At 37.7% G+C, this 13450-nt stretch overlaps 1 protein-coding gene across 6 annotated transcripts in view; it reads right to left on the bottom strand.

Annotated features, from left to right (window-relative positions):
• Window positions 1-643: 643 nt before the first annotated feature.
• AHI1 (Abelson helper integration site 1) overlaps window positions 644-13450 on the bottom strand; it is a 91862-nt gene continuing 79055 nt past the window's right edge. For 5 of the 6 annotated variants that reach the window (XM_042016615.1, XM_042016613.1, XM_042016614.1 and 2 more), the window contains 2 exons: window positions 5356-5435; window positions 644-1810 (listed from right to left, as the gene is read on the bottom strand). In XM_042016615.1, coding sequence (XP_041872549.1) covers window positions 1573-1810; window positions 5356-5435 — 318 coding nt within the window. In that variant the 3' untranslated portion in view covers window positions 644-1572. The remainder of the gene's footprint in view (window positions 1811-5355; window positions 5436-13450) is intronic. The other variant, XM_042016617.1, reaches the window with a different exon arrangement.

The following is a 13450-nucleotide window of genomic DNA, read 5'->3' on the forward strand; positions in this document are numbered from 1 at the left end:
TGTCACGTTCTGCCCTTGTTTTAAACGTGACCCAGGACATTTTAAGAAATGCAAGATGTAGAGATTTTTCCTCTTTATAAAATCTCTAAATGCCACATGTCACACAGGATGATGAGCTGAAACACACTGCAGGGACATAAGAGGTGGGGAGTCTTGACAGAATCAGGCAGCCCCAGGACTAAGGTTATTTTACACCACCTCTGACTGGGGAAAGACACATTGCTAAGTTTCCAGTACACATATGCAAGCCCCATTCAGGGCAGGGCTCCATGCACATACTCCAGGCAGAGCAAAGTTAGGACTGCTGGCAAATAACAACTACCAGTGGGCCAAAAAAAGAGTATTTGCTGCTGTGCTTTACTAGAAAGAAAAACGTTTACAGGTTTTTCTGGCTTCAAAACATGTGCAAGGAAGGTATTACAATATACAACAACTAGTCCTCTGCATCTGGGTGCATTTCACACATCAGTGCCCACCATTGTTATTTTCACTTCTTTTTTTAATGGAATCAAGTGCCCTGTCTACTAAATAAGGGCTTTCTAATTTTATGTTATTTATTGCTTCAGAGGGGGAGGAGAAAGAATTTCCTAGCAGAGTAAAAATAAACTGGACATCATCAGCCAGAAAAAATACCAACACTAACTGATAGAAAGCATTCTGTTTAATATAAAATATAAATTATTTAACACCGTAGATAATTAGTGAATTCAATAGTAAAAGTTCACAAAATAATACTCAAGTAAAAAAATAGATTAATGATGCTTATAAGTGAATAAGGACTACAAGTAAAACAAACAGCACAGTTGGATATGAAATATTTCATTCAGACAAAAGAAAGTACATTTGGCAAGACTGCTGCCACAGCAGCCAGGAACTCTGACAAAACTGCAGTGAATCTTTACTATGTGCAGCACACCTCATTTGAAAAATATAACTGCCTGGAATTTGCAACACTAATATATTTTGATAAGAACAAGTAGTCCTACTGAAGACAGTGTAGTTGCATAGGTAGTTATTCCACAATTCCCTTCAGAGCTGCAAAATGCAGTCCAAACAGATACTAGATGTCAGGAAAATATTTTTTAAAAGCTTATGTTTTCAGGTACACCTTAATGTCAGCACTCCTTTGGTTTTTTACCATTCTGAACACTCTTCTATTTTACTTAAAGCATACTTTAAAATGCTAATTTAATAACTTACGTAGTGGTTGGGCTTGTTTTGCTCTAGACCACACTTTTTCACTTGATTCTCTGCTCCCAATGGATTGATCTACAGCCCACATAAATGCCTAAGTGAAGGTTTAATCAGATATCAAATTAGGAAACAAGGTATTTGACAGTTTCAGTTCTTTTCCAGTCCAGTGAGGAGCTGAACCTCCAAGTTATGTTGATTTCAAGGAACCCAGGGCAAAAGTCATCCAAAACTGGTTTGCACCATTGATAAGTCACAACTGGTACCATTTTGCATATTTAAGTATTTTAATTTCTTTGTTTGTTGTTAGTCCTAGAGGAGAGATCATAATTGCAGCCTTCAACATGTCTAATGAACATCACCCCAGTATTCAGAAATAAATTATGCCTCTGCGTCATGGCATTCGGGCTCAAAGGCAATATTTGTCCTTCCATTTGTGCTTAAGTTTGAGCCTCTTGCTGCCTTTTTCTTCTTCTTCTTCAATTCCACCCCATGGGATGTAGGTTCGTTTTCAACACCATTAGCTGTAACTGATGACAGAGGAGTATCGACACTCATTAAGTTGTGCTGATTTTCTCTCTCATTCCTTTGTATCCTTTTCTTCTTTTCCTTTGTACCTCTAGAGGAAGGTGGATATAAAAAGAGTAAAAGAAACACAAAGTTAGCCCAAATTTAGAGCTTTTTCCACCTACAGCTGATGTGTTAGAGCAATTGTCTGCCTACCCTCTTGAGCACAATGCTGAAACAACTACAAAAACTACTGTTCCACAGCAGAACAAAGACAGAAAAACCATGAAGACAAAATATGAGACCACTCCACTAGTCTACTTTTTATCATAGCATTGCTTTCAAAAGAACTGCTCATGATCTTAAAAATCAGCTCGTCTTGATCAATAGACAACAGATGTAATTAAAAAATACAAATTACCAGTCTCCTCCTCTCATAAAAGCAATTGCACTTGTTTTTTTTTAAACTTTCCTAAGCTCAGACACCAAAATACTTACAATTAAGGAGACATTCCTGGTTTATTTATGCAACAAGAGTAAGACAGGCAGTCGAAGTATATAAGATTAGTTTTTCCATTTTAATTTGCCTGAATGAGGACAGTCAGAAATCACTTTAATGTCTATTTATGCTTATCAGCCTTCATACAGTGCCAAAAGGATCAGTCAAGTTCCTGTATCCCAGTTAATGCCTCTAACTGGTCTTGCACATGATGGCAGGGATTATACAGATGTTATACCACTTCCACCATGAATTCCCACTCTTGGCAGAAGTTGCAACTTTCTATTTAACTATAAATACATAACATTACTTCGACTCTAACCTTTCAAAGGAAGGTACTGTCTTTGTTAAAAATTTGTATTGTGCCTAGTACAAAGGGGTCTTGGTTTATGGCCTGAATTGTTATGTTTAATGCGGCTGAAACACATAAGCAAATGGATGAATCGAGACTGATGAATGTAATGTGTCTTTTCCACAAGTGCTGCACTGTTGATGATACTGTCCTAATGTAATCAGATTTTATAGATGAAAACGTTTACACATCAGCCTTGCTAATGAACTGATGAATATCTGCCTGTAGTTGGAAGGTGTTTTTAAGCTAAACTGTACACTTATGAATATGCAGATTGCTGCAGCTCTAGTACTGGAACATCCTAAGGAAAAGGTTCTGGAGTCTAAGACCCTCTGTGTTAGGATTCCTAGAACAATTTGAGAAGTACTGCTGCATGACAAAATTGGGATACAAAGTCATAATTATTCAGTGATACAAGTACCAATGTACCAAACCGAGTGTTCAGCTGGGTCTCGTGTAAATTATGCAGAGAGCAGTACCTAGTGCAGCTCAGCAAAACCACACAATGGAAACATGTCTAAGGACATAATGGCTGCACTGACAAGTAGCAGCTAATCATTAATATTCAAAGAGTAAGGTTAATATGCTATTTCCAATATAAAGCTACTCTAATTTTGAGAAGCAGTTTTTATCTTTTTATTATTTGAACATCAGATGTGATGATGCATCAAAACTTAGATTAAAAACACTTAGCATCTAGAGTCTGCAGAAGACACATTAACTGTTTGGCTAAGATAAAAGTCTACTACCACCTTGTATAAAATTTGTTTTCCTATTGCAAAACCATATTTTCCACCCAGAAATTCTCAAAAAATAGACATTTTATAAGGACTTGCCATATATGTTCTTTTAGAGCAGGTATTGTGGCCATAGTGAACAATATTGTTCTAATAAGCAAGGCAGCAATCATTCATTTGGCTTAGTGAGTTGTGCAGGTGTTAAAGTTTCACTTCTCCATATCGAAAGTGTCTACTTGGCAACCACATCTCACTTGATTCTTATGAATTATGCAGTAAATAAATTTCATATCATATATGTCAATGTGACATGCATATTAAGTGTATTTCCACAGAAACCAGGAAAATAATAGTATTAGGTGGAGCAACTATTTAAGTACAGATTGGATTGGATCTCAAGTCATGTTGATATTGCTGTTAGATGCTGAAATATAAAACTTTTCCAGTTAAGATGGCAATACTTGCATGCATGTAAATTTTTAAGGATATTTCAAGACACATTGACTGCAGTGAGCAAGAAAACTACAATCCAGTCAGAGCCCTGGCAGGTCATGGTTTTTTTAACAGTAAAGTCAGAGTTTTAATGAAAAATAGGTAGCCATGATTCTGAACTGTTTTATTATCTGATCTGTGCTGTATAAATACCTATAAACAGAAATACTGAGAGTTTTTCAAACTAGTGGCATAAGCAGTATCAGAGGATCCTTTTCTCTTCTAGCTCTTAAAATAAGCTAACAGCTTGCAGTCTTTTGTGAAAAAAACCTGGTACATGTGGTCACTGCTTTGAAGTGCCATGACATGGAGCATGCATGAATTCAGACTGGAATCTCCATGATGCTCCTGCTCCCTATAGTTCAGGATGAGGGAGCACACTCTACTGACTCAAGCATGTAGGTGTCTTCTCTCACCTTTTTGAAATGTAACTGAAGTGATTTTGGGGCTCTATGCCTTTGGTGTGACATATTCTCAGGATACCCTTAGTTTCCATTAAAATGAACATTTGTATTTGGTATGACTCAAAATTCTTGAATTTGCTTGTATCATTTGTGATTCCACACTTTAAATCTGGGGTCCCCTGTTTTTCAGTGGATGCCCTGGAAAGTTCACTCAAAATAATTGTTTCCTGAAGTTCTACCAATGGAGTTGAGTCATCCCAAATTTTTGATACTGACTTCTAACAGACTGTGTCAACCGTCACAGTAACTGTGCTTTTACAGCATTTCCTTCCTTAATGTCTATGCTATCAGAATAGTTGTGCCCAAAATTCAACACTGAATTCTGTCAATGTGTAGTTGTACAGCCTATTTCTCATTGTACATGAGGGTTAAACTTTCCACTCACAATTTATTTTCAAATCTAGATACAGCTGGACAAACAAAATTCAGATTTAAAGGCAGGTTAAAATTAGGTATGTATCTGCATCTACAGCATAATGCACAGATTATTTATATGAGGAGGGAACCAGTCTGGAAAATGATCAGTGAAATAACTTTGCTTAGGTGACACATACAATGGCAAACATGGGAAGTATTTTCAGATATCAATTTTTGAAGCATCAATGGTTGCAATAGCTAAAGATATTGTGGAAGCTCTTGTTCAAAATGCTGAGAGCTTATCTGCTTACAGCTTTCACGCAACGCAGAGATACGATTTTTAAAAAATGCAAGTGTTAACATCAAAAGTGTTGCTGGCATCTTCTTAGAATGTGAAAACCCTTTGGAATTTACGTTAATTAATTATTAGAAGGTGCAAAAATAGTTTGCAGTCTGCAGCAATAAAATCCTAAGATAGCTAAGGGATGCCAGTGAGCAACCACATATCCCAGAGTTTTGATTGTTATGTACATTATAGTCCTTGGTCTTTATGTTCATATACACATGGAGATATGCATGTGTATATGAACTGTTATTTCCTTCGCATTTTGGGTGTGAAGCACTCTCTGACTGATCACCCAAAAGCTAACTTCTTGTTTTGCTTTAAAAAAAAAAATAACCCTTCCAACATTTCTCTCAGTTTTCAAACAGCAGGTGGGAAATAACACTGCAATTTTTTAAGCATTTCTTGCTTACTGTGCTGCAGATGAGTCTCTATCTGTGTCATGTTTGGAGATAAATTTTAGGTCCCCTGACTTACTGGTGACTGGTGTCATCTGTAAAAGAAACAAAAAAAGCAGGAAGGTAAAAAGACGACAGACAACGGGGCCAACACATGTGCATAGAAAACCCACCAGCTTCCTGAATAAGGAGAGAATATACCACGTTTGAAAAAGAATGTCTATCAGCCATAAAATGTTAACTCCTATGTGGTTACAAACAAGGAAACAGTGCCCTGCTATAAAAAAAAGCTACTTGCAAATAAAAGAAAGTTTTCAGGTATGTGTAGAAACAAGAGGTTATGAATCTGCTTGAAGCCAGCTTAAAACACACACTGTCTTAAAAGAATTGTTATTTGTGCTACTACCAGTGAAAAAGCAGAATGCTAAAAAGCCTTCTTATTGCACAGTTTTCACAAGGAAAACCTATCTTCTTTAAGCCTGCAAGTTTAATTCAAAAGCAGTTCAAATCACGCCAGGTGACCTTGTAATTCTGAGCTAGAAAGATTCCCCAAATCTGGAAAAGTAAATTCTCTCATTTCCCAAGTAATTAGTACAACTTGCAAACAAACTCTCTACAAACAAACCTCTTCTAATTCTAAAACGTCTCATACTTCATGAAAGAATTCCCATATGGAAATGTGAGTGTCCTCCCTGAGTCTTCAGGGACAGGTTATTTTATTAGTTTAATATTATTTTCTACTGCCTTAGAATAAACAGGATCAAGCTCCCATTGACTTACTGAATTCATACATTTACACTGCCCACAACAACCATGTTCAAACATTAGTCATTAGAATTAGTCTGCTGTAAAAACACAGATTGCTGGATTAGTTTGGACAAAAGTCAGTCTATTAGAATACAATAATGTAGCATTGACAAGGCTAGGAAGAAAAATCATCTACTTCACACACAAAATCCTTGTTAATACAGTAATAAACTTGAGACTAAGTAAATGGTAAAAGTAAACACAAAAGAAGGAAATATAATACCACTGATATGAAAATACAAGGGAGTGTTGTAAAGGGAATGACTCCAAGTAATTAATACTTCCTTCAGCATTTATAACCTCATGGTTCCTTGCCATACACAATCATGAATTCACTTTGTTTGCAGTCAAAACAAACTCTTTTTCAGAAAATCCTGTGTGAATGAGTCAAATCATTTTTAGCCTCCTTTTTGAGTAAATATTACAGAATCTTCTCACTGTACTAATACTATAATCAAATATGAACCATTCCAAAGAACAATAGAGTAGAATTCCCTAAAGTGCTACTACAGAAGACTGACCTCTTATAAAAAACAGACTAAGATTTTTAATACTTTCAGACACCTAAACACCCAAAATTATCCTTGTTTTACAGTTAGAAGATTAAAGTATCCACTAAATTTAGCTGCTTAACTGAAAGCTCTTATGATCTGTTTTAAAAGCAACTCATCACATAGCCTTTCATATATTAAAGCACAGCTTTTTAGTATGAGTACCAAGGAAAGAAGAGCACACAATTGGAGACACTCAAATAGCTGCGTTCACCTCACATGGCAACTCATGAGAATTCCTAGGTCTGTGAAGACGGACTCCCAACACTCCACAGTACTGTGTGTGACAGATTTCTTACTTTATTCCTACAACCTTTCAAGCATGTAACAAAGGAGGAACTAGATACTAGATCTGTTTGAAGCAGATCTCGCTGCCACTACCTCCTTTTGTCTGTTCCACACACCTTTGTGTCCCTCTTAGCCTACTCCTTGACCTACTTTTCCCATCCTAGTGATGTAAGAAGTAGCAGTACTGAAGAAACAAGGGGAACAGTGGCAGATGCACAGAGGCAGTGCAGGAGCTGGTTAAGCAAGGGGATGCAGCATCAGGAGGAAGAAGTGAAGGCTGGGAAAACAGGCAGGAAGTATTTGGCTAAGGAGGTGTGGGAACACACTGGGAACTCACTAAGGACATGTCAATGTAAGGAGCAATCCAGGCAGGGAAGGCTGGAGTATGGAGGAGCTGAAGAGGCTGTTGATCTAATCTTTGTCCATTTCTAAACCTCTCCACCACTTATTATGCTTGAGCAGATCTCCCATGAAGTTCCAAACAGCTCTGCACTATCGTCACTGCTTCTGTGTTAAGATGCAGTAAAGCCGGTGTTGGAACAGGCATGGTGAGAGCCATGACTCTCATCCAGATCGCAGAGCTCAAATACTAATATTGTATTACTAGGGCAGTGTTTGCTTTAAAGAAAAACACCCTAATGTTTCAGATACTTATGAATATTTTTCTGATCACAAGACCAAATACTGAACACTGTATAAAAAATGAGCTCCTTTGCAGAGCGCCACTAATGGTGTTCAATTTTGCTGCGATGTTCTAATTCTCCCCGTTTGTGAGATCCAGCCCACCATAAGGAGAAGAGAACATTAGTTCATGTCAACTGTAGAAGCTTGGATTTTCTCAAGTTTCTTTTGCTTTATGATCATAGGAATTGTAATAAAATATGTATTTTTCTTTCCTAAAGGGCTTGCTTGCTTTACAGTTCTTTTATTTTATCCTGAAGTTCTCTCTTGCTTGCAACATAAGAAGCAACCTAGGCAATATAAATAAAAGCAAAATACACAAAAAGCATATCAAGTTCCTGATCCCTGCTGTAGAATCCACAGCAGTAAATCAAGCACTAAACCCTTATTGTGCAACTTGTGGGACCAATCAGGTATTTCAGAACACACTTTCTAAAAGAACCTGAAGCAGAGGGCATCTAAAGGAAATACTAGGGACAAAGTCTCATCCTAAGTCTACATCTTTGGAGTACTTTCCTCTAGGCTGCGCGCATTTGGCCCTAAGACTGATGGTCTGCAGAGGTTCTCTGGCAGACTAAGAAGTAGATGGACAGAATACAGTGGTGTGGGAAATCTATTCAGATGATTCAAGCCATGACAGTAAATGAGTTTGCTCTATAGCCTACAGAGGAACTCTCCCATAGAAGCTGTTTCTACAGAACTTGATCTAATTAAAAATTCATTGGATCACAGATGGCAAGAATGAACATGTCTCTGATGCCTTTTCAGACGCGTCTTTAGGACACTAGACTCAGTATTAGGTTTGTATTTTGTTTTCAATTACGCAGTCCATGGATAAAAGATTCACAGCCATGTATTTAACTCCCCAAAACTATGCCAATGCCTGCTGTCAAAACTGTTCTAACAAGTCAAGTTTGGGGGAAATGTTGTGACACCACACCACACTCATCATTTTCTTTCCTGCTATTCTGCACCCGTCCACACATTTCCCCATTAAATGAACAACTGGCAGAGGCCTTTGCTAGCAGAATTACATGTACTTCTTTTGCCTTGACCTTCCTATTTAAAATGCAATTAACTTACAATTGCTTTTCCCCCTCCCTAGTGTTTTTAAAGAACAAGCCTATCTAAATCAGACTGACCATGTTCTAGCCCTTATATCTAACAGTATTAGCTTAGTTGTGAGAATCTAGCAGCACTGTGGCTCTGTATACAAGAGACACATTGGCATGAATTTCTCTCTTTTGCATAAAAGGGAAAAATCTGTTGGGTGAAAACTGTAGTCATGGCTTAACACTAACAAATACTGCATCTCAGAAATGAAATCCACTATATGAGCTTTTCAGGGATAACAAAAGGAGGAGGAAGAGTGGGGAAAAGACACTTGAGATTGAAACAGTATGTTTTAGAACACCTGTTTCCAGTCCTGCAGCCTTGGGCTCTGGGAATTTATATGGGGTCACAGCTTTGCATCAACATTTGCATAAAAATAGTTCAATTCTCTTCAGAAAGAGGCTATGAGGACCCAAGGAGAAAAACGGGGAAGGGAGAAGTTAGCTTTCTCCTGAGACAATATGTTTCACTCAACAGCATTTTTAGTTCTGCTTGACCAATTCAGTGGCTCAGTCTGATTCCTCTGATCTTTAAACAGACTGGTCACCTACAGAAAATGTCTATGCATGAAATTTCACCTTTACTTTTTTCCCCCAGCAGGTATTAATTTGGTTGTAAACCAGATACCTTCTCTTTCAATGACTCAAATAATACTATAGACACAGGCATAAGTATTTTTGAGACAGAACACGTAGCTACCAGTTTACAAATAAAGTAGCACCACACATGCTTAAAGAGAGAGTAATTCAACTTGCAGGAGCAGTTGACAGGCTGGAGGGAAGGGATGCCATCCAGAGGGACCTTGAGAAGCTTGAGAGCTGGGTCTAAGCAAACCTCATGAAGTTCAACAAAGTGAAGTGCAAGGCTCTACAGCTGGGTTGCGGCAATCCTAGACACACCTACAGGCTGGGCAGAGAAGTGGTTAAGAGCAGCCTTGTGGAGAAGGATTTGGGGGTGATGGTTGATGAAAAATTCAACATGAGCCAGCTGGGTGTGCTCACAACCCAGAAAGCCAAACAAATCCTAGTCTGTACCCAAAGGAGTGTGGCCAGCAGGTCATAGGAGGTGATTCTGCACCTCTACTCTGCTCTTGTGAGACCCCACTTGGAGCTGGAGCAAGTCCAGAGAAGGGTCACAAAGTTGATAAGGGAACTGGAGCACCTTGCTTACAAAGACAGGCTAAGAAAGTTCGGGCTGTTCAGCCTGGAGAAGGTTGAATGGAGACCTCATAAAACCTTTTGGTATCTGAAGGGGGCCTACAGGGAAGCTGGAGAGGGACTCTTTGTCTGTGTCCTGATTTCAGCCAAGGCAGGCTAAAATTTTGTGCAACAGCTGGGAGGGGCATGGCCAGGATCCAGATGTGATAGGACCTCACATCATTGCCAGGGATAGGGGGAGAAGGACTTTTGGAGAAGGGTGTTCCTTCCAGTCAGAAACTTGGTGGGGGGAAGCCATCTGGCACTAATTTATTGTAGCAGGCTCCACAGTGAGCATTTCTGGATGTGAATCACTCTCTCTTTTGTACACTTTTGTTATTAATATTACTACTGTTACTGTTCATTTTCTTATCTCATTGCTGTTTACAGTAAATTGTTCTTATCAAAACCCACGATCTTCACCTTTTGTGCCTCCAATTCTCAACTTCATCCCAGCACAGTGGAAAGCGGGGGAGGAAGCAGGAGCAAGAGAGGGGTGTGTGGATCGGGAGAGCCTCGATGGGGGAACTGAATTGGGAAGTACCATTCCTAAACTACAACAGCCTGTAATGATAGGACAAGGAATAATGGGTACAAATTGAGAGAGGGGAAATTTAGGTTAGATATTAGGAGGAAATTTTTCACTGTGAGGGTGGAGAAACACCGGAGCAGGTTGCCCATGGAAGTTGTGGATGCCCCAACCCTGCCAGTGTTTAAAGCCAGGTAGGATAAAGCCTTGAGCAACCTGGTCTAGTGGGAAGCATTCCTGCCCATGGCAGAGGGGATTGGGACTAGATGATCTTTTAGGTCCATTCCAACCCCTTCATATTTCATGATTCTAATTCAAACAGTACAAACTGCATTTTAAAGGAAAAACAGAGTACCAAGAAATAGGAAACTAAAGAACTCAAAAGCTGAAATATGTTGATGTTGGGTAAGGATTAAGAAAAATAGCCCATTCCTCATAGATGGTGCCATAGTAACATTTCCTTCAGATGAATGATTTCTTAAAGAGTAATCAAAGTCATTACTACTTCAAAAGTAGGTTTGTAAAGATATATCTATTTTATAATCTATTCAACAATTTATGTGGAAGACTACACAGCAGCTTTGCAGACTGGTTCTAGAAAAGCACAGTTTCTGTCAGCCCAGATGTCAATACCTTCAGAAACAGAGATCTGTAATCACATTACCAAGGAATGAAGCTCAGAATTATGAACTTCACTATAATACATTCTAATTCAATTGAATATCACCTTTTTTCATATCTGCTCTCTCTGAACCTTGAAAATGAACACATTCCATAGTGTGTCAAAAGTCTTCAGCTCTATTGACTGCAGGAGTTTCATTGTATTAATTCCATAGTGTTTCCCTCATTAGCATAATCACATCTTCCTATTTCCCCTCTCCTCTTCCTAAAAGATAATCATTCTCTGAAGTGTTCCCCAGTAACCTGAAGAAAGGTACCATTAATGGAGAAAATAGAAAAAGCACAAACTATAAACCAGAAGTTTTTGATGAAACTAATAGAAAAATTTCTAGCTATTATTTTTGAAATATGGAACAAGTTTTCTATGCTTTTTAAAATTTAAGATTAAACAAATAAATTTTAAGCCCATAAAATCACCCACATTTCCATAGCTCAAGCCCAGGGGAAAAGCAACAATTGCTTGGCAGGTTAGTTTCAGGCACACTGGGCTAAGTATTCACAAAGTCTGACAACAACCTCCTCTAGGGGAAGAAGAGTGAGACCATGAATTATTTTTCTGAACACTGATAATCCCAAACTTTGTTTAAATATACATGGAACCAAGTTTTGACGACCTTTGGGTAGATCATTCAAACTGTGCAACAATAATGTGGTTCTTGCCAGTAAGCCTTTTCTTTTATTTTCTATTTTACATCTTGGCATTGTTTTCTGAAGATAAACGTACCAGAAAGAATACTTTCTTACACTTTTAATGGAAGTTTTAAATTTACTGTTTTGTTTTTGTCTATTACTACTTCCTACTATTCTCATGTAACATGGAATTGCATACTTCATATTCAGAATCCAGTTACCTGCATTTCATGTAGTGAGTGGCAGGCCATTGAATTATAAAGCATGTTCGCAAGATCTTATAGCCAGCAGAAAATTTCTGATTACCAAAAAAAGACACTCTATTGACTTTGAAATGTTTCTGATTGGCCAAAATTTTGCAAACCCCACATTCTGGTTTCTAATAGAACCCTATCTGAATTCCTGTCCTTCATCTTAAGGAACTTGAAAACAACACATTAACTGGAGCAGCCAGATGATAAATCCATCTCTATTTCTTGGAATTCTTCATCAATGCAGCAAGACTTTCACTCCATGAAATTTCTATTGTCAGTTTACATGCATGTTGTAATTAAAGATGATTATGACCTAATTTTGTGGCTTAGGAGTTAAGTAACTCATAAGGCAGGAAAACAAGGTTTGCATAAAATTATTATGTTATGAATGCAAAACTGATGGTAGAAAGTATTTTGAAAGAAAGTTCTTTGAACTAAAGCTTTTCTAAAAATTATTTGCAAAGATTAATATTGGATCTTAAGTATTACACCCTCTTGTAATGTTAATAATTCCACTTTATTCACTCATAAAGCTCTGACAATTAGCTAGATATGTATGTGTAATATCTGCAGTTGGAAAACTATTTTTAATTAGACTATCTGGTATTCTCAGTAATTAAAACCATAGTCATAGTCAATATTTTAAGTGCTTATTTAGTCTTGAATGATAGCAAAATCTCACAAGTAATTGCTATGATGATTTTCATAGTAACTGTTTTGCAGTCTTAACAGTGCTAAACATTTGAGTAATCCTCAAAGACACCCAGAAAGAACAATAAATATAGCAGACCTAGGTATAACGAAGAACTTGGGAAAACATGTTTGTGTCCAAAAAACAAACACAATCAAAAAATTAAGTTATATTTTCCTGCTTGTGTCAACAATTTAAGCAACAACTTAATTACTCCATAAATATTTTTGGATTAAAAAAATTAAAGCTTTTCTTCCAAAGCAAAAAAAACCCCAAAAAACACAAAACACAGAGTATTACAAAGTAATGGTTTTTCTTATTTCCCATATAAAGGAAATTGGCATTTCCCTTCATTGAGTCTTATAATGAAAAAAAATGAAAGGAATAGGAAGAAGAGTTGCTGTGTCACTGCTGCAAGACAGGAACTGCCATAACCGATGAGCCCCCTCAGTGGTCACCTTAGCAGTTTTGTCTCAGAAGCCTCTGCCTAAATTGCCTAAAGCCAAAGCCCTGCACAAGTTTCATTCATTCTGGCAAACAGCTGAATGACAAGTTGTTTCTCCTATGCAGAACTCTGCAGCTTTTGTAAACCTATTACACTTCAAGGCATCGTAAGTCTTACAGAGATTTGATTCATCATTTGATTCAACTCACTATCTTCTTGATGGTTTATACGGTCCTGATGTGAC

The sequence above is a fragment of the Corvus kubaryi genome, unplaced genomic scaffold (genome assembly GCF_017639235.1).
Source record: "Corvus kubaryi isolate FWS band 111438036 unplaced genomic scaffold, C.kubaryi_AGA036_p1.0 split3-73, whole genome shotgun sequence".
Taxonomy (NCBI): domain Eukaryota; kingdom Metazoa; phylum Chordata; class Aves; order Passeriformes; family Corvidae; genus Corvus; species Corvus kubaryi.